The following is a 20,929-nucleotide window of genomic DNA, read 5'->3' as shown; positions in this document are numbered from 1 at the left end:
CATCTAGGGTCGAGGCCCTAGAATTATTTACGAAAAAATGTGAAAAAAATGCAGAAAAGTTCCCTCCTCCCTCTTTTTTAGTCGATGGACGACTCTTCTTCAAAAGAAAACGGTCGACGACTCTTCTTTCTTTAACTCTCATCAACAACTTCGACACACACTCGATCGAGGAGACGAGCAACAGTTAAAACGCGTTTAAAAAAGCGCTTCTTCTCTCGCGACTGACCTCTCTCTCAATATTCATTGAAATACGAGAGGAGGTATTTTCGAGAGAGAGAGAGAGAAACGACGCCATCCCCCTTTCTGGTGCGCATTTTTGAACTCTTTTTTTGTATCGGCGTGTGGTCGACGACGTTGTTGATATTTTTTTTAGTGATATTACTTGTTTATTAAACAATCATCATCATCATCATCATCATCATCATCATCAATCGCGAGTTCGAGAAGAGAGTGCGGGGTGTTTCGTCGTGTGGTTGCGCTCCTCCTCGCTTTTCTTCTTCGTCTTTGTCGTTGGTATAAAAGTCGTCTAAAATCGTAATCGGAACCACAACGGGATTCTCTTCTTGCAAAAAGGAGGTTTTTTCGTTTGTTTGTTTGTTTGTTTTTTGCTCTTTGAAGTACGACCACGCGAATTTTTACGATCATCGCTGACGAACGACGACGACCAAAAAAAAAAAGTGTCTACCACCTTTCTTACTACAAAACACAGAAGAATACTATTTAAGAAGAAGAGAAAGAAGAAGAAGAAGGACGACAACAACAACAACAACAACAAAGAAACGGCCTTGCCACATATACGTATTATACATATAATTAAGTCATCACGATGACGACGATGAAGGAAAGGACGACGATACTCTCGGGATTGTTGTTGTTCTCTTTACTATTTTTGACGCATGCGTTTGTCTCTGTTCGCGCGGCGCCGTTGAAGCACTTGTTGCACTCCGAGACGACACCGGTGGCCTCGGTGCACGCTTCGACGAGGCGTCGTCAGCTTTCGGCGTTGGACGATTTGGAAAATTACTTTTGGCACGGATCAAGACTTGCCATTGGGGCTCCTATTGGAAGACGAATTGAGTTTTTGTCGAGATGCGTGCGCGAGTGCGATTCGATGGGATACGCGTGCGCGGGTTTCACGAAAGAGACGCAAACTGATTATTGCACACTCGTCGGGCGCGGGGCTGGTTTGAAGCAAGCAGCAGAAAGCGACTTTTACAGGAAGAAAGAAGTTCCATCTGCCACGACGTGGAGTATTCACGATCAGAGGATGGTAAACAATCCCTCCGTGTACGCTTGGCGGCCGGTGAATGGTACGATTCCGTACATGCAGAATCTTTGCGCGGCAGATTCCATGTGTCAAGGCTTTTACACCTGCTCGGACACGGTGAATACCACGGAACTCGCGGTTGCAATCGATCCGACTCTCGGTCAGTCCGCGCAAGATTTGACGGTTTTATTTAACGACGCTCGAGGGTTTGCCAACGCGACATGCATGAATACCATGGTGGCTATACACGCCGAGTTTGACCTCGGTAACGGCGACGGGGATTACACGGATCTTGATGCTTCTTTGAAACCAATATTCGGTGTTCCCAGTAATGGGATGTTACTCTCTGGCGTTCCGCGTCAGGAACAGTTGCTTCCGAACACAGAAATGGTAGTTTATTCGCGCGGAATAAAAACGTGCGGTGGCACCGCAAACGGCGCCTTTTGCAAATTTCCGTTTACGACGGATACCTCGCGTCTCCTTCGCGACGTTTCCATTGAATTTTTCGAACCAACTGTCGAGGGTGACTCGCGTCCGTGGTGTTACACCACTACTCCCGGGAAATGGGGCTACGTTGACTGTTACGGAAACGATCCAATGGGTGCGAGATGGGAAATCACGCCATGGAGCGATTGTACAGTCGAGTGCGGCGGCGGCCTTCGCACGCGCTCAGCTTTGTGTTTGAACAGCACAACTGGTGCTGAACTCCCGCGCTATCGCTGCGGTAAAATGCCTGAAATCTCTGAAACATGCAACACGCAATCTTGCAATTTGAAATGTGGGATGCCGCTCGAAAATCGCGTGCAATGCGCGCCGTATTTCGAAGATCCCCGATCGGGATACTTCTCTGAAACGATACGTAAGGCTACGTGTCAAGAATACGGATGCTGCTGGGCGAACGATGATAAAAGTAGAGGCTATCAGTGCTACAAAGACAGAGCAGATATCCTCGACGGAGCTGGTCTGGGCTGTTTGATTGATAAACCACCCTCGTGCGCAACTTTTGAAGAATACAACCGCACGACAAGTGACATGATTTCGATGTGCGGCGACTCGTGTTGCCGAGAGAAAACAGACACTTCAAATAGCATCCCTTGTGGATGGTTCGTCGGCTACGCGCTACCGGGAAAACCAAACCCGTGCGGTAGATACGAAGACGCAATTCGCGCGGCGAATAATCCCACGATTCCTTCGGAAGATATGACGAAATGGATAAATGTTGGTCTCGATAAGTCGATCAGCGATTCAAAGTGTTATCCGCTTGTCGCCGGGGAAGCGGGATCGCTGCGCGACTGTCAAGCTAAGTGTACGGCTCGAGAGCACTGCAACACGGTGAATTGGCACGAAAGAAATACCATGTGCAAACAGTACATGTGTTTAAAGCAAATTGGAATGCGTACGAACGATGTACTTGGGTATGAAATATACACCTGGATTACTTCAAAAGCGAGCGAAGTTTGCGCCAGGGCGAATTCGCTTTGCTTTGCATTTCACGTCGGCGCTTGGGGCGAATGCTTGAACATGCCAAATTTTACTTCGGACTGGAGATTTACACCTCCGACGAAATGGTCCGATTGCGAACTAGTTAAAAGTCGCCCGGTCGTTTGCAAGGGTTCGGACGGTAAAACGTATCCCGATAGTTTTTGCATGACGGCAGGTCGCGGTAAGCCGCAAAAGACATCTATTTGCTTCGGCTCCTGTGGATTCAACAGAACGTGTGACGAACTCGCATGGCACAGTCGCAAGAGAGTTTCGCAATGTAAAAGCAAGCGTGAATGTGGTTACGTCGGCTCTTACACGTCGTGCGGCTCGATGTCTGTTCTCGGTCAATACGCCGCACACAGGATGCCGGACTATAATTTTCTCGGATGTCATGGACAGACCTATGATAATGGCGAATTGCGTTACTATCCTCCCAGGCCGGATCCGTATGGAACGCAAAGACATGGGGGGGCAAAAGACGCGACAACGTATTATAGCCAGCGCACCCACAGTGACATTGGTCAACAATGCTCTGATATGGGCGCGCGGCTGTGCAGTTTGGATGAGTTGCTCTCCGGGCAACCGCACTACTTCGATAAGAACAAGATGTACAAACGAAGTTGTGGGTATGGACGCACGTTCTGGTCGTCAACACCGTGCGGTCCAGGTAACCAAGGCTTTTTTACCGCAGCAATATACGAGAACGGGCAAAATCTTGGAAAGCAGTGCGCGCTGCCAGATGAATTACACAACATGGCGTGCTGCTCGAACTGGAATTTGACTTTGACGAATTTCACGAGAGAAGTTGAACAAAATCGCCTCTTCAGAAACGTCTCGCTCGGGAATTATCATTATTGTAAGAATACCGTGGGATATACAACTACTAATCCGGCAACGCCGTGCGGAGCCTACGAAGGGCACTGCCGGAACGATATGGACTGCCAATTTGGCACAAAGTGTGCTATGCTTGCTGCATCTAAATATGGCATGATTGATGGAGGAAGCGCGTGCATCCCGACGTATAACGAGCAGCAAATCGAGTTTTGGCCGAAAACGCTGTTTCTGAATATACCCACTGATATGCTGTTTTTAGAGCGAGGAAGAATTGAAATACCGGATAAATCAAACGTGAGAATAGTTTCTGGGATGAATCCTGGTTGCATGGGCGTCTGGGATCGTTCGGCGATAATTATCGCTGAAACATCAGTTCCTTTGTTTAAACGGGACAAACACGACTTTTATATTCCCGGCGAGGATGTTGAATCGACGAAGAACACGCAACCTTATCTCGAGTGGAAGAATATCAACATCGATAAGCGCTACCTCCTCGATACTGGTTTCGAAGAGGTTTTCGCGCAGGTGTGCCTTTGCGACGAAGCTTTGGATTGTTTCACTCCCGAGAATTGGCACGATCTTGGCAGTTTGGTCATCGAACCCGTGAGTACGTCTGGATTTTTTGCGCCTCTTGGGAGCGGAAACGTCGTAGGTTTCGGATACGATCTCTTCAAAACGTTCGAAGCGGCGACGATTGAACAGTATTATCCAGACATGGTGCGCCTCAAACGCTTCGATTTGAGAAATTTTTTGCACAAAGAATTTTGTGCGCAGCAGTGTCAGAAAGACCCTCTTTGTATTGGATACGATTGGGTTAAAGATGATCCATCTAACGGGCTCACGTACTCGTGCAGATTTCGTGCGGAGGGTTTCAAACTTCATAAATTAACTGACTCGGGTGCCGCCTATCAGTTCTACATGAAAACAGAACCTAGGCGCGAGCAATGGGATTGGTTCCCGTACTTGACCAACGTAGGTTTGAAATCATCAGACATTCCCGAATATTTGACTGGACACAATAATTGGGAAAGTTCTTACGTTCCTCCTTACTTCAAAAACATGTGGAAATATCCCAAGGAGTTTTCCATGGATGCGCTCGAAAATGTGACATTTGATCGATTGCGCGTACTATTTTCTCCCGGTACCTTCGGAGGAAGTGGCTCGGATTATTTGGATAATAGCTTTGCTTATCGCGCGCACGGTGATGTGCACACGGGAGATGGTAAAGTCTTTCGTAAAAATTCGCGCTCGAGGATGACTCAAATCTTGGAGGCGCCGCCAACGGCCACAAACCAGAGCTCGTGTTACAAACAATACACGATTTCAGGCCTATCTTTAGAAGCCGTCTCTCTCGGCACGTGCGCTCAAGTTTCAGAGGTTGAAGTAAACGGGATCAAATTTACCGGCACTGCCATGCCCTCCTATCAAATGGATGGTTCGAAGATTGAACAGAACGTCGTGCAAGTGTCTGCGACATCATCTATTGTAGAGACTGTAGCGCAAACTCCCGCATCAAGTAGCCAGTGCCCAATTTCCCCAGACTCCGGTGATGATGGCTATGTTGATTCTTATCGCGGCTGGTACGACGCTTCCGGGTGCGGCATTTGCCAAGATTATTGCAGATGGGTAGGAAATTCCGGATCTGGTGGTGATCCGTCGCTGAAAACTACGTACGAATACTCTTATTGGTCGTGCAGAAAGGCGGGCGGCTCTGGTTCATACCCGGGAACAAATACGAAGGACATCTGTCCGGATTCATCGATAAACTATAGAACAACAGGTGGGTGCGGAACTGACAGATATACCGCTCGCGGTTATTATGGGGGTTTCTTCCCACACACAAAATGCTCGGGACAAGGCGCGGAATCTCCCACGTGGTCAAACAATGAAGTCGAAACGAGTGTGGATTATATCGTCGCTCACCAGTCGTCTACGAGTTGGTGCTATTTGCTGCGATTCAACATCTCGCACTTGGACGGAAACTGCGTTTATCAACCAATTGGAGCTAAAGTTGCGTATTCAAACGCGGATTCCTCGACTTGCAGAACTAAAAGTGATATAATTAATCATTGGGAGAGCACGACGCGCGATGTAACTTTAGCCACCAATACATCCTCTGTTGGATACGAGCGACATTCTGGAAAATGCGTGATTGGAAACACGATATCGACATTTACCGATTTATCCCTCGTACAATGCACGGCAAAGTGTACGGAAAGTTTGGAGTGTCTCGCGGTCTCATTTCTGGCTTCTGCGCAAGACGCCGAAACGCTGTTGGCGATTGAAGAAATTATCAGTAATAATCCATTTGGCGTGGCATTTGACAGTGAAGATGTGACGAGATTTGGAACTTGCGAGTTGAAAAGTGCATCCGATTATGCAGATTGTGATGACGATTCGTCTTCGTCTGACTTTAACGGCGACGGTTTATATGTGAAATTGGCGTCTTCCTTGCTTTCTGAAGGCATGGGCGTTGAAACGTTGCATTACGGGATTTGCCCCGTTCCGTCGAGCCTGGCGTTCGACGGCGGATTATACATGCCCACTCAAAAGCCCACGTGCGGTGGAAACGCAGACGGTGCTCCTTGCTACTTATCTTACACTGATGACCCGATGAGCGAAGATTTACTTAATACCCAGTGTTTTATACCAATTAACGAGGACAGAAGAATTTGTTATACCTCGGCAGACAGGAGTCGTTGGGGATATTGCGACTGTAGTCTCGACAGTCAATGGTCGAGACCTTTCGGGAAATGGGAGGTTTTGCACAACTCAAAGTTCAGGGAGAGCGACGTTATTTTACTCACGGACGATTTGCACGCACCGCTCGATGGGATAGCCTGCTCAAATGGACGTAACGATGGGCAAGAAGACGCAGGATTTCATTGCAAGTTCAGAGCGAATACGACGCTCTGCTTACAATCAGAAAAATATGGCGAATGGCATGAATGGTATGGATTCGATGTGTCGAAAAATTTTTATGAGACTGAAAAAACAACCGGTTGGTATGCAGAAGAAGTACTTAAGGAGATGCACCCAGAATCAATGATTGAAGTGGTGTGCGATATTGGTGAGGTGCTCACCGGGATCGCGGTAACCGAAAAGCCCAGCCATGGATTAGTCCCGCGGTGCGGTGTACCGGCTTCCACATGGGAAGTGGATACCGACTGTATTTATGATACCAGAGATATGAGCTCCATGAACAATACTCTCAACGCTACGCGCTGCCATTACTCGAGCATCAAATACTATAGATCGGAAAGCGATGCCGATTACACACCATGTCCGGATGGTGAAGTTGCTATTGGTTTTTTTTGGAACGCTAAAGATTTAACTTACGATCAGTGGAGAGCTGAGACCTCAGCGAACGATGTATACGACAATATGGAAAGCAAGAATGAACACGTTGATCGTTCAAGAGCAGCCTACGCAGGAGCTCCGGTTCGCGACGGGATGTACGATTACGCATGGAGTTCAGACGGAGCGAGCGAAATTATGCTCATTTGCTCGAATGTTAGAGCTACTTCGGACCATGTCGCGATACGCGAAGTTTTTGATCAGACATGCTCATCTCTTGAATGCGACGGTGGATTTGAAACCGTTACGGGTCAAAATAGTTTGAGCGAATGTGGCGATCGTTGCGACTCAACTCCAACATGCCGTGCAGTTGAATTTAAGCCTTTGTCGGGAATATGTATACTGCATAAAGGGGACTGTTCAGAATCCGACAGATTTGGTAGAGATGTAACGAATGGACCTTCAGAGTGGTACTACGTGGACGCCGAATACGGTAAGACAACTCCGTACACGTCAGTTGAATACGATCATCCAGTAGAGCTGAACGCTCTGCAAGCGTTCGCTGTGAGTTCAATGGAGTCTGAATTTTATCTTAAGAAGAATTATTACAGTTGGAGAGGCACGCCTTGGACCACTTGCTCGCAGCCGTGCGGAACTGGTATTCAAAGTCGGTACGTTTACTGTGGTTCTCCCCCTGGTACGGAATCTGAAGAAGCAGATGGAAGTGATCCAATCTATATCTACAATAAAATCACCGCTGGTTGCATTCCTCCAGATAGGAACATTGAGAATGCCAGATTCGGTGATATGACACCTCGCGCCTGCGAACTGCTTTGTAACGAAAACATAGATTGCTACTCGTTTGAGTTTGGGGTCTATCACGGGGGTTCTGGAAATGCAATCCAAGAAAATGACTGCATTTTGAAGAACGTATCACCTTCTGAAATCGTCGATACCTCTGGTTGCGACGAGACTATTTCTGGAGAGAACGAGAGTGGCTATCGCGGTTGCCAAAGTAAAACGGTAGACGGAATTACATGCCAAGCCTGGGACAGTCAAACGCCTCACTGGCACGCTTCAACTCCCATAAATATGCCTGGAACAGGTTTGGGTAATCACAATTATTGTCGCAATCCGGATAACGACCCTGGGGGGGTGTGGTGTTTTACAACTGACCCTGATCAGCGCTGGGCGTATTGCGACCCGCTCAGAGATGATGAAGTGTGCAGTGGTGCCGAGCAAAACACCGATCTATACGTAAAAACAGAAATTACTGGACTGAACAAATCTGCCCTTTCTAACAGAGTGCCGGAGGAGCTTTGTAATGACATTCCGAAGATTGAAGAAGTTCAACATTGTAACGTCTTTCACTGCGACTTACAGTGCCGTTTGGATTCTGGTCGCACGGCGTGTGCCCTTTATGAGAACGACCCTAGGCGGAGATCATCTATGATTGGCGTGCGCCGAATGACTTGTGAAATGCACGGTTGCTGTTTCCTGGCGAATCCTGTAGTCGCGAATGAAACTACCGGAGCCGGGCTGTACACGAAAGAAAAGGAATGCTACCAACAGCCACTCACGAATTACCCGGAATGGTTCTCTTTGCCGTTTGACTCGTGTTCTCGAGACTGCCACGATGGTGATAGCGCAAACGTCATAGATAAGAACGCTCCAGGTGCGGAAGTGTATCCTACGCGATATCGCGAAAATATTTGCATTTACACAAACGGAAGCGTCGCGAGTGACATTTTATGCGGTGAGCCTCCTGTCAATGCTGCAACGTGCAACATGTATGAGTATTGCACTGAAACGGGATGCGGACCGAGCGGTTGCGGAGATAATGGTAGTTGCGAGCGCGTGTATTATTCACAAATTGATACGAGGCTCTTTACCGAGACTTGCGTTTGCGATGTTGGATGGTCCGGTGCTACTTGCAATATGCGCGATCCTGTATGCTTCGTGAATCCGAATGATGGTAACGGAACGTGGGTTACTGGTTCCTGGGGCGCGTGTGGTCCCACAACACCGCGGTCACAAGATGCCATTTGCACCGAAGGCGAGAATCCCACGTGCTCTGAATCAGGAACGAAAACACGAAACGTTAAATGCAGCTGCTTCGGCACGTGTAAAAATGTAGACAAGCCGAATGCTAGTTTGAGTTGCACGTATGAATACGCAAAACACGTTTCAAAAAGTGTATTTGGTAATTTGCTTCCGTACAGAAACTGGATACCGAAGGAATTTCCTGACATTGATATTATGAGTCACTTTGTGATGATGGAAAACCGCGAAGGGATAGCGTCGTCGGGAGGTTTCAGTGCAATGGGTGTCGAAGATTGCCTGGCAGGTTGTATTGGTACCCCAGCTTGTCCCGGAGCTATATACGTTGGGAATTCTTTTTTCGGGCAGTGCAACTTTCTCGAGAAAAGGCATTTTGAAATGGGACATTTGACGCGAGGTGGGTCGAGTCAGGCAGGCTGCAGCTGCGGCGGCAAAAAGAAAGGCAAATCGCACGTGTTCATGCGGCGCGGATTTTTGCACAACTACAATCGCCCCGAACTCCTAGAGAAAGTACTTCTGGCGACGGAAAATATGAATGAAGATGGAACAAACGCCACATGGACGACCGAATTATCGGAGGCTGTAGTTTTTGCAAACGAGCAAATCAGTAAACGGTTAACTGCGATTCCTCTCGACGATGATATTTACGAGTGGATAAACAACGTTACCGGCCAAACCTCGGGCACTTTCACGCCTACGTCGCAAAATGTGCCTCTGCGAACGTCTTTGTATAGTTTGGCATTCCCGGTTCATCCGTTTGTGTTGAGACACGTTCGCGTGTTACGGAATTACCTGTCGTCGGAGCATGATGTTGATAATTTGGCTGAACTTATTCTAGCTATTGCCTTTAGATACAGGAATTTTCCGTCTATACTCAACGCTACCTCTGATATTTTGAATGATCAAGTTCAAGACGACGACGAGCTTTACTTGCAATGCAAACTCGCTTCTGCCCTCAGAGGCGAGGGTGGAATAATTGGATCTGCGAAATTTCCAACGGCGCACGATCCCAAACCGAGTCCTCTTGCCGCTCTTGACAATCTTTTGAAGAGCGCAGCTCAAGCGCCACTCGACTTTTCTCTTTCAACTGCGCCGTGGCCATTACTTGCGACTTTGCAAACTGCACATTTTAGCGCGCGTGAGTGCGACTACGTTCGAAGGCATCCCAATGGGATCACGACGTGGTACAACAAGGCTCGAGACAGGAAAGAAACTCGATGCAGAGAATCCAATTGGCGTCCTGACTCTCTTCCTCGAATCAGTCAAGACGGTGGCCAATGCGTTCAGCAAGCTCATTTGTGGGTAGGATATAAATCATGCTTGGGAGCTCCAGCTGATACAGTGACTCAGCCAAAACACAGAGCGGCATATGGCTTCAACGAACGTGGAGGGAAATGGAAACCTACCAGATTCAATTGGATTCAAAAAGGTTACGAGACAACCTCGCAGTTTACTTTACAGACGGACGACGTCGCTGGCGTTATATCTAGTGCAGTTGTTCCGTTCGAATCAATTGAATCGATCACAAACGGTATAAATTTAGGACTATCGTCTTACATTGATGTGCGCCTGGCATTACATCTCTTCCGCAACGTGTACACGCACGCAGGAACGCAAATATTGACGCGAGTCGCAGCTTTACTGCTCGCCGCATTGAAGCGCAATCCTCACAACATTGAAGGATGGCAAATGCTGCAATATCACGTGTCGCTCGGAAATCTTCAAACCCACGTATACTCAGACTATGACTTTTTTGCAGAAATGTACACGGTCATGCGACCGTACGCGAAAACTTACCCGCATCTTTTTAAGAGGAACCTTGAAATCATAGTCGAAGGCGATCGATTTGATTGCTACATAGATGCTGATAACATCACAACCGATAACGATGGTAATAAAGTTTTTACGCCAAATGCTACGAATCCGTGGTTATTTTTGAAATCAGAAATGAATGATATTACCGGCGGCATTCCAGATGTAACTAGGTTTACTCCAGTCCCGAGGGACTTTAAATTTGACAACGGAGACCCTTACCAATTTATCGCGGCAGCGTGCTACTTTGTGGCAACGTGGCCGTGTAATCCTCACAATCCGAAAATCTTGGAGGTGAGTGGCGCTGACTTAGGATTTGGTACGATCGAGTACGCGTACAAAAGTCTCAACGCACTCATCGCATTTGGCTGGAATCAAGATGAAGAAAACTGGTTTCGTAATTTCTGGGAAGGTAAGTTCGAAGCCGGTAATGAAAAAATCGCGAGTTCTGTAGTGGACACGAATCGAACATCATTCGCATGCTCGAACGGTTGTGGTGATGCAAAGAAGTTCAAGAATTTGTTCAATCTACTGTTTACCGGACAGGGATTTAAATGCGACGGCGAGAAAGTTACACTTCCTCCGCTCGCTGGTTCTGACATTGAAGCGAATCTGGACTTCATCATTTTGGATTTGATGCCGCAATTGCCGTTTGGTCACGCACCTTCTCCATTCAGTTCAGACTGTGGCGCTGTTGATCCAAACAGCGGCGGGGCAGAAAGTGGAGTAGTTGGAGACCTTTGGTTATCGTATAAGGTGCGTAACGAAATCAGCTTCAGGAAGAGTCAAGAATTAATCAATGAATACGTCATGTTCGAGTTTAACATGCTAGGTGAAGTTGACAAAATGGCTGCATGGTCGACAGCCATGAATGCGCGTCTTCGCGATCCTCTCAAGCTTTTGGAGCAAAAAGCCCTCGCATATGATAGTGAAGACGGCTTTGAAAACTTTCGGAATTGTTTGGAACTTGAAGGACGTAGAAAGAAGCGTCTCTCTCGTCGCCGTGGGTTATTGAGCTGGATTTTTGAAAACGACGCTCCCGCTGCTGAAGAAGATAGTTCTATCAATGCGGACGTCGTTATGATGAGCTCAACTGGTCGTTCATTACTGGATGCTCATTCTGGGGACACTTTGAACTTGGCCGACACCGATAGCGACGAAGATGCGGCCATTAGCGCCTACGGAAAACTGAATTTGTTAGCCATGGAAGAAGATACGTGGGATTTCAAAACGGAACAATCGGGTTTGAAAGATTCTGCACCTTTGATTTCACAGTTGACTTTCAATCCTCCATCGGACATTTCGAGCATTCAGCTTAATCCGGAGGGAATGATTCAAAACGGTTGCGAGCCCGGTTGCGAGTCTTGTCCGTTTCAAGTGGATGTCGACACGGACGGATCGAACAAATTTAAAATCGGCACTCTCGTATCGCCGAAGGTGCGAGTCACGAGAGGAAGCACTTACACTTTCAACTCAACCACCGTTATGCATACGTTTCGAATTTCAAAAACAATCGACGGTACGCACGGATCTTCTGCCGAGGAGGAAGGTCGTCAATACACCGAAGGGTACGATTACGATTTCGAAACTGGATTGGTGACATTCACGCCGGGAGACGAGGCGCCTGACGTTTTGTATTATTACTCTGGTGCATCGGCTAATATGGGCGGTATAATTGAAGTAGTCTCAGAAATGGAAACTGAAATCTTTTCAAATATGAATGACCGAAACCCTATATTCGGTGCAAACTACGCGATTTCAAAATGCGCACAGTGTTTCCCGGGTTTTGAATTGAACCCATTGACGCGTTCTTGTTCCAGAAGTGGAACCGCTTCGGATTTGAACGAAACCGTGAGCTTCGACGCAAGCTTCTCGCCGCCGCCGCCTTCCCCCCCTCCTTCACCGCCGCCGAGTCCAGCTCCACCTCCGCCGTCACCACCGCCACCCCCCTTGCCACCACCAACTCCTCCGCCGCCATCACCGTCGCCTCCGCCGTCGCCTCCGCCGCCAATTCCACCGCCGTCGCCACCGCCATTGCCTCCACCGTCGCCACCACCGCCGCCATCCCCACCGCCGACGCCGTGTGTCAAGGATGACGGCGACATATCCGATTGTCCAAGTCCGCCACCACTTCCTCCTTTACCCCCTCCTTCCCCTCCTCCGCCGAGCCCGCCGCGTCCTTCCCCTCCACCAAAACCGCCCCCATCGCCTCCACCGTCACCTCCCCCATCTCCCCCACCGCTTCCTCATTTACCACCTGTGCCTCCTTCTCCTTCGCCTCCTTTACCTCCTCCACCGGACTCACCTTCATCGCCTCCGCGCACTGTTAACGTGGATCTTTTATCTGAAAGAAGATCGCTCTTTGGAATACCTCGAGTTGATCCCCGAACGGGTGAAAAGTATACCGGCCAATTTGCACTCAGCGAAGATTACGTTGCTATGCTCGTCGGTCAAGCTTTGCCGGGAATCATCATCGCCGCGATTGCTTTGGCACTTTTGGGCGTCATGGTCTTTCTCGTTGTCTTGCTCCTGGTAACCAAGATTGCTGGCGTTTGCTTTGAGCGCTGTAATAATTTCTTAAAACCAAAGCCATTCACTTTAAAGCAGCAACAAAACGCGCAAAAGACGATGATTGGATTTGGAATTATTGGATGCATCGGTTGCTTGATCGTGTTTTCGCAAGGATTATCCATCCAAAATGGAATGCAGGATCTCACGAATACTTTGATGGACTCTACTTCTGATTTGAAAAACCAGACGAACGCTGTTTTGAACGCACTGAACGTTTCCAAGAGCCAAGATGAACTCGCTGTTGTCACGAGATTTGTCAACAATTTGAACAAAGACGTCGTACAAATTGTCGATAAAGTCGATTCGAAGCGATCGGAACTCGACGGGTACATGCAACAGGCACAAGCGTTTGTCGAAAGCGTATCTGTTATGTTGTTTATTCTTGCAGCTGGTGTCGTATGGGCGACGTTGAAACAGAAAGTAATGTTGACTTTAATTCTCGGAGCTCTTTTATCGTTATCCATGATTCTTTCTTGGTTGGTTTGGGGTTCTTTAACCGTAGTTGGCGTTGCCCTCGATGATATGTGTTGGAGTATGGATATGTGGAACGTGAACAAGACGCACGCAGATATCACCAACGATGTGATTCCTTGCATGAATCCTGGAGATGCGGTTTACTCCATGAATGTGCTGCGATACGAAGTGTATAAGAACATTGTTGACATGAACGATAAATTAACAGCGAAAGACGAGACGTTTTGTACGGAATTTTATCCAGTACCAGAGCGAGAAGTTTGCGAAAACCACGGGGGTATGGGCGCGAGCGGCTCGTTTGGAAGCACCGTGTGTAACGCCAGAGAAAGCGGATATCTCGGCTCGAACACTACTTTCGTATTGCCTGATACCGAGATGGAAAGTGGAGATACTCTGTGTGAAGACAACTTGTTGAACAGACGAATGTTGTTGCAAAGATCCAGTGATCGCATGACGATACAATCGAATTTTGATTTCGAAGAGGAAATAAGGAAGTGCAGCTCATATGGATCCAATTGTGTTTCTGATGTGTATGGTCCCATCGAGGATTGGGACGTGAGTTTGATCACGAACATGGACTATGCTTTTCGGTACAAATACTATTTAAACGCCGATCTTTCAAAGTGGGACGTCTCGAGCGTGACGAGTATGAAAGGAATGTTCACGTACTGCTATAATTTCAACTCAGACTTGAGTTCCTGGGATGTGTCGAGCGTCAGAAATATGTACGAAATGTTTCGAGGAGCGAGAACATTCAACAGAGACCTGAGGAAGTGGGATACTTCGCAAGTAACTGATATGGGATACACGTTTGCAGAAGCTAAGAAATTTAATGGGGATGTATCGACGTGGGATACTTCGCAAGTGACGAGCATGTATCAAATGTTTTATCGAGCGGAAAAGTTTGATCGACCCATTGGCTCTTGGAAAACCTCTGCTGTGAAAAAGATGGACTACATGTTCGGACATGCTTTGGATTTCAATCAAAATATTGGGGGTTGGGACACCTCTCAAGTGACGTCAATGACGTCTATGTTTGAAAGCTGTCCGGGATTCAACGGCGATATCAGTGAATGGGATGTCTCTAAAGTTTCTTCTTTCCGATACATGTTCCGATACGCCGTCTCGTTCAACCAGAATATCACACACTGGGATTATTCGGGCAGGTACAATACATGGTATTCGAATAGTATGCTCCAAGGAGCAACCAGATTTCACGAGCGATTTGCGTGTGAAAGTACGAATCCACCAGATTCATCCTCGTGCACTACCGTCAAAACCACTTGGTCAGCGCCGTCACCACCTCCAAATGCTCCGCCGCTTCCCCCTCCGTCACCTCCGCCCGCTTTACCGACTCCTCCTCCTCCGTCACCGCCACCCATCGTCCCAGTCACGACGACAAGCTATTATTCATTCAAAAATCTTGTAGCTTCATGTCTTCAAGAAGATGAAGTGTATGGCATGTGTCATAGTTTCGTTGAAGGACCAATGCCACTTTGGGACGTTTCTGCGGTGACGACTATGAGACAAGCTTTCGAATATAAACGTTCATTCAGAGGGGATCTCTCGAAATGGAATACTTCATTGGTCACTGATATGTCCTTTATGTTTCGTGACGCAAATGTATTTGATTCAGACATAAGCGCCTGGGACGTTTCTTCCGTAACGAGTATGGATTCAATGCTAAAGAACGCAAATAACTTCGTTTGCGATATTACTCGATGGTACACACCATCGCTTGCATCGGAAAATGCAAGGTCGATGTTTTTAGGCGCAAAGAATTGGGAAAAAATATTCGTGAGACAACACGGCTTCAGACAGAATACAGAAAGTGAAAGTACCGATATCGTAACTTCAGCAATCTTGACCGATCACTCCGACGGTCCTGCGAGTATGTGGGAGTATAAATATGAACCTCCTCCGCCTCCGCCTCCGGCGCTGCACATAATGGATTCAAATTTTATTCCATTGATTGATGATTGCTTGGCGCTGCGACCGGAAGACGGTATTTGTGAAGGTACGCAGTTCGGGGACATGCGGTATTGGGACGTCTCGCGGGTCACGAATATGGCCAGGGCATTCAATGGGTTTTCACTTTTTAATGCGGACATATCGCGCTGGAATACCTCGAGCGTCACGAACATGGAGCGCATGTTTTCGGGAGCGAAGAAGTTTGATCAAGACATTACATCGTGGGATGTATCTGAAGTAGGTAGTATGGTTGCGATGTTTTACGGCGCTACCACGTTCAACAAAGATATCACGGGATGGGAAACGTTGTCGTACGTCTCTACTATGAGCATGTTCCGTAATGCGGAAACCTGGCTCTCCGGGTGCATCCGGGGTAAAGGTGGCTCTTCTACCATTGGTAACCGCCTCGCCTACGGCCCACCAAAAATGTGGGAGTGTACATTTCCACCCGCTCCGCCCCCATCGCCGCCGTCACCACCACCGCAGCCCTCTCCTCCTCCATTGCCACCCAGTCCTCCGCCGTATATCGCCCCGCTTACTGACAGAAACTTTTACAGGCACGTCGAAGCGTGCTTATCGTATGATCCTATCCTTGGTAAGTGCTTTGCAAGCGATTACGGGGAAATAGCATCGTGGGATGTCAGTAAGGTGACGTTCATGGGTGGGTTGTTCATGGATCGACACAGTTTTAACGCCGAAATACAAGGCTGGGACGTTTCCGCAGTAACGAGCATGGATAGAATGTTTTTGAACGCATACAACTTTAATCGTGACATAGGTGAATGGAACGTTGGAAACGTTCGCGACATGAACCAAATGTTTAGACACGCCGTCAACTTTGATAAAAAATTGTCCAATTGGGATGTTAGGAATCTCATAAATGCGCAGATGATGTTCATGCACGCCGAAAAGTTCACGAATGGAATGTCCGGAGCTCTGAATAACACTTGGGAGACTTCAGTAAACATTAAATTTAAAAGCCATTGCTTAGTCGGTGCAAAGAAATGGCACGAGACGTACCAATCTTTGATTGGGAGCGGTCCAACGGCGGATAAAATATTAGTCCCTTGGGGTCCGATATGGCCCCCTAGTGGTTATGTTTCCGGAAGTAAAACAGAAATTACCAATGACGTTCAGTTCAGACTTGCAGTTCAAGATTGTATGATCAAGGAACCTACGCTGGGAGCTTGCTGGGAATCTGAATATGGTCCAGCTCCGCTTTGGAATACGAGTTTAGTCACGGACATGTCCAATGCTTTCAGAAATAAGGAACAGTCGAATTGGATGGTAAGCGCGTGGGACACGAGTCGGGTGACGAGCATGTCAGAGATGTTCAAAAACGCCAAAGTCTTTAGTTTTGACATCTCGCGCTGGAATATCTCCCAAGTTACCGACATGACCAGAATGTTTGACGGCGCAGCGAAATTCAATCAAAACATAGGCACTTGGGATACGTCAAAAGTGAAGAGTATGGTCGGAATGCTAGCCAACACGGCATATTTCGATAGGGAGCTTAGAAATTGGGACACGTCGTCTGTCACTAGCATGGAAGAAATGTTCAGAAATGCGAAAAACGTTAATCAATTTATTGATAGCTGGGACACGTCATCAGTTACCAGTATGAGATTAATGTTTTCTGGTACTTCAAGCTTTAACCAGATTCTTGGGAATTGGGACACGTCTAGGGTTTCTAATATGAATGGCATGTTTTGGGGAGCAACTCAGTTCAATCGAGATGTTGAGGGTTGGGATACGTCCTCCGTGACCTCGATGACATCAATGTTTGATTCCGCTTCTGCGTTCAACCAAGGCATTGGGAGTTGGAACACAGAAAAAGTGACTTCTATGGGAGGAATGTTTGATTCCGCTTCTGCGTTCAACCAAGCCATTGGGAGTTGGAACACAGCAAAAGTGACTGATATGAATACGATGTTTCGGTCCGCTTCTGCGTTCAACCAAGACATTGGGAGTTGGAACACAGAAAAAGTGACTGATATGAGATATATGTTTTATTACGCTTCTGCGTTCAACCAAGACATTGGGAGTTGGAACACAGGGAAAGTGACTACTATGTATTATATGTTTGATTCCGCTTCTGCGTTCAACCAAGACATTGGGAGTTGGAACACAGCGCAAGTGACTGATATGGGATTTATGTTTGAGTCCGCTTCTGCGTTCAACCAAGACATTGGGAGTTGGAACACAGAAAAAGTGACTGATATGAGATATATGTTTTATTACGCTTCTGCGTTCAACCAAGACATTGGGAGTTGGAACACAGCGCAAGTGACTGATATGGATTCTATGTTTCGTTCCGCTTCTTCGTTCAACCAAGACATTGGGAGTTGGAACACAGCGCAAGTGACTGATATGGGATCTATGTTTCAATACGCTTCTGCGTTCAATCAACCGATAGGCAGTTGGGACACTGATAAAGTAAGGTATACAAGATACATGTTTTATCACGCGGCTGAGTTCAACCAAGACATTGGGAGTTGGACATTTCCATCAATATCTTCCTCTTACTACAGTTCAAATATGTTTTACTACGCCAATGCATTTAAAGCTAAGTATGGCTGCGGGAATTCAGATCTCCCAAGTACGTGCACCACGGTTTTGGCTACCTGGGTTGCACCCTCCCCGCCGCCCCCATCCCCACCCCCACCTCCTTCTCCACCTCCTCTTCCCTCCCCTCCACCGCAACCTCCTTCACCTCCACCCAGCCCACCTCCTTCTCCTCCACCTCCTTCCCCACCACCCTCTCCACCCGCTCCGCCCCCTCCCCCTTCTCCTCCCCCGTCAGACCCAATACCTAGTGGTACTCTAAAAACTGCCGTCGACGAGTGTTTGAAAACAAATCCAGTGGACGGACTTTGCTATGATTTAAAAGTTAATGGAGTATCGTATGGCGCCATGCCTTATTGGGACACGAGTCAGGTAACCTCTATGAAATATTTGTTTGCGAGCAAGGTAGACTTCAATGCGGATATATCGGGATGGGATACTTCGCTAAATAGAAAACTTTGGGGAACTTTTCATGGCGCGCAGAATTTTAATCAAGATCTCTCCAAATGGGACACAAGCAAGGTCGACGACTTTGACGTTGTGTTCAATGGAGCGACGAAATTTACGCAGGACGTATCGAGCTGGGGTTGGAGCTGCGAAAGATTGATCTGGGGGTCTAGTATGTACCAAAATTCTGGTGCTCCTTGTTTTAAATGCAGCTCAGGCGTGTTCGAATCGTGTTCTACGGGAAGACGAAGAATGCTCCAGTCCTCGGACGACGCACCGCCCATCACGGACGAGTCATTCTCAGGACTCATCTCCAAATGCCTCGCAGTTGCGCCCACAGATGGCAGATGTGGAGAGGAAAACGAGCATGGTGACATGTCGATATGGAACGTTTCTCTCGTTAAAGATATGACGGCTGCTTTCAAAGATAAATCAAATTTCAACGCAGATTTGACTCTGTGGAATGTGTTCCAAGTCACCTCGATGGAAGAAATGTTTTCTGGGGCATCGGCATTCAACAGTGACATCATTGGCTGGGATACGAGTGAAGTGGTCAACATGGACTCGATGTTTATGGACGCGACAGAATTCAACGCGGACATCACGGCTTGGAACACCTCGTCCCTCACCAGCAGCGCCGGAATGTTTTCAGGGGCGACTGCGTTTGCTGACGCTTGTGTGAAGATCACGACGGGAAGTTCCAGCAGCGATGGTCCACCCTCAGCGTGGGATTGCTACGTCGCTCTCCCGCTCGACGATGAAGTCATTAACGAAGCTGTGATTCAGTGCCTCCAAGCGTCACCAATATTAGGTGAGTGCGCATGGAGCGCGACTGTGAATCCGTACGGACCCATGCGCGAGTGGAACGTTTCCTCTGTGACTGATTTCTCCGGTTTATTCTCCGGTCCATTCAACGGTGATATATCCTCATGGGATACGAGTTCGGCAAAAACAATGAGTGCCATGTTTCAAGACGCCTTTGACTTCAACAACGACATCTCGTCATGGGATGTATCGCAAGTCACGAGCATGGACGGCATGTTTGATGGCGCCCGCTCGTTCAACCAGGACTTATCATTATGGAACGTCACTAGTGCAACTACAATGGATGTAATGTTTAGGAACGCGGTTTCATTTGATGTGGATGTGACGTCTTGGTGCTTGTTGGATGATGCTGACGCTACTTTACCGTGTACACATATGAGGGCGGATGAAATGTTTTCAGGCGCCACGGCTTTTGGAGAGAAATTTTACTGGGTTGGTCTCGCAGAAGAAGCAGGGAACGGGAACGGACCTGCCGTGAATTGGGATTTGAGGGGAGACTCACCCTCTCCTCCTCCTGTTCCGCCGTCTCCACCGCCTCGACCGCCTCGACCGCCTTCGCCGCCCCCGCCGCCTTCGCCGCCTCCTTCGCCACCTTCGCCCCCTCCTCTCGCTGCGTTTCCTCCGGCGCCTCCTCCTCCACCCGATGTGCCGGAAAGACCGGTGGAAATTCTCCCTGTCTTTTTGATGCGAGCTGCGTGTGCCGGCGGTAGAGCTGGTAACGAGTGCCCGGGTTACGAAAAGACGTACAACTACATTGGAAAATTTGAGGACGAAATTGGAAAATGCAGCGACGCCGAAGACGAGTGTGCAGAGTACTTGGACGACAAGCGCATGATTAAATCGAACGTTTACGATGAAATCAAAGAATACGCAATCGTCGCGCGAACCTTGTCTGCCGCTCTACCGGACACATACGCCATCACAACGTGCGAATTTGTGCAAAAAGCGTTCGCCGATGCGAAACCAGGGTGCGAAGACACTATGAAATCGATTAAAATTCTGTTCGTCGGCACGACGCTCATTTCGGTCGCTTTCTTTAGCATGTGGGTCGTCTTTATCGTCGTGCTTTCTCGATTATTAAACAAAGATCGGTTGCTCGATTCTTCTGACGGGGAGAAAACGAATATCGAAACGAAGAAAGAGGTTGGCGAAGACGCTCTTTAATTTATCATCATAAGCGAGAGAGTACTAAGAACGCGTACTTTTAGAAGAGATTATAGTTTTACGTCTGAAACCGGTATTTATCACTGTACGCGTACACACGAAGCGAAGCATAAAAAAGTCAACAACCTCTCTCTCGCGCGCTCAAAAGAGCGCCGCTCT

The 20,929-nt window shown here is 47.9% G+C and overlaps 1 protein-coding gene across 1 annotated transcript; it reads left to right on the top strand.

The window, feature by feature from the left end:
- Positions 1 to 826: 826 nt before the first annotated feature.
- On the top strand, positions 827 to 20,770 carry Bathy13g00360 (unnamed protein product; the record flags this gene model as incomplete). The annotated part of the gene is made up of 1 exon (XM_007509521.1): positions 827 to 20,770. One exon carries the CDS (start codon positions 827 to 829, stop codon positions 20,768 to 20,770), a length of 19,944 nt encoding a protein of 6,647 aa, XP_007509583.1.
- Between the last annotated feature and the right edge of the window lie 159 nt (positions 20,771 to 20,929).

Source organism: Bathycoccus prasinos (assembly GCF_002220235.1).
Source record: "Bathycoccus prasinos genomic : Chromosome_13".
In the NCBI taxonomy this organism is placed as follows: Eukaryota; Viridiplantae; Chlorophyta; class Mamiellophyceae; order Mamiellales; family Bathycoccaceae; genus Bathycoccus; species Bathycoccus prasinos.
This window is presented reverse-complemented; position numbering and strand designations above follow the sequence as displayed.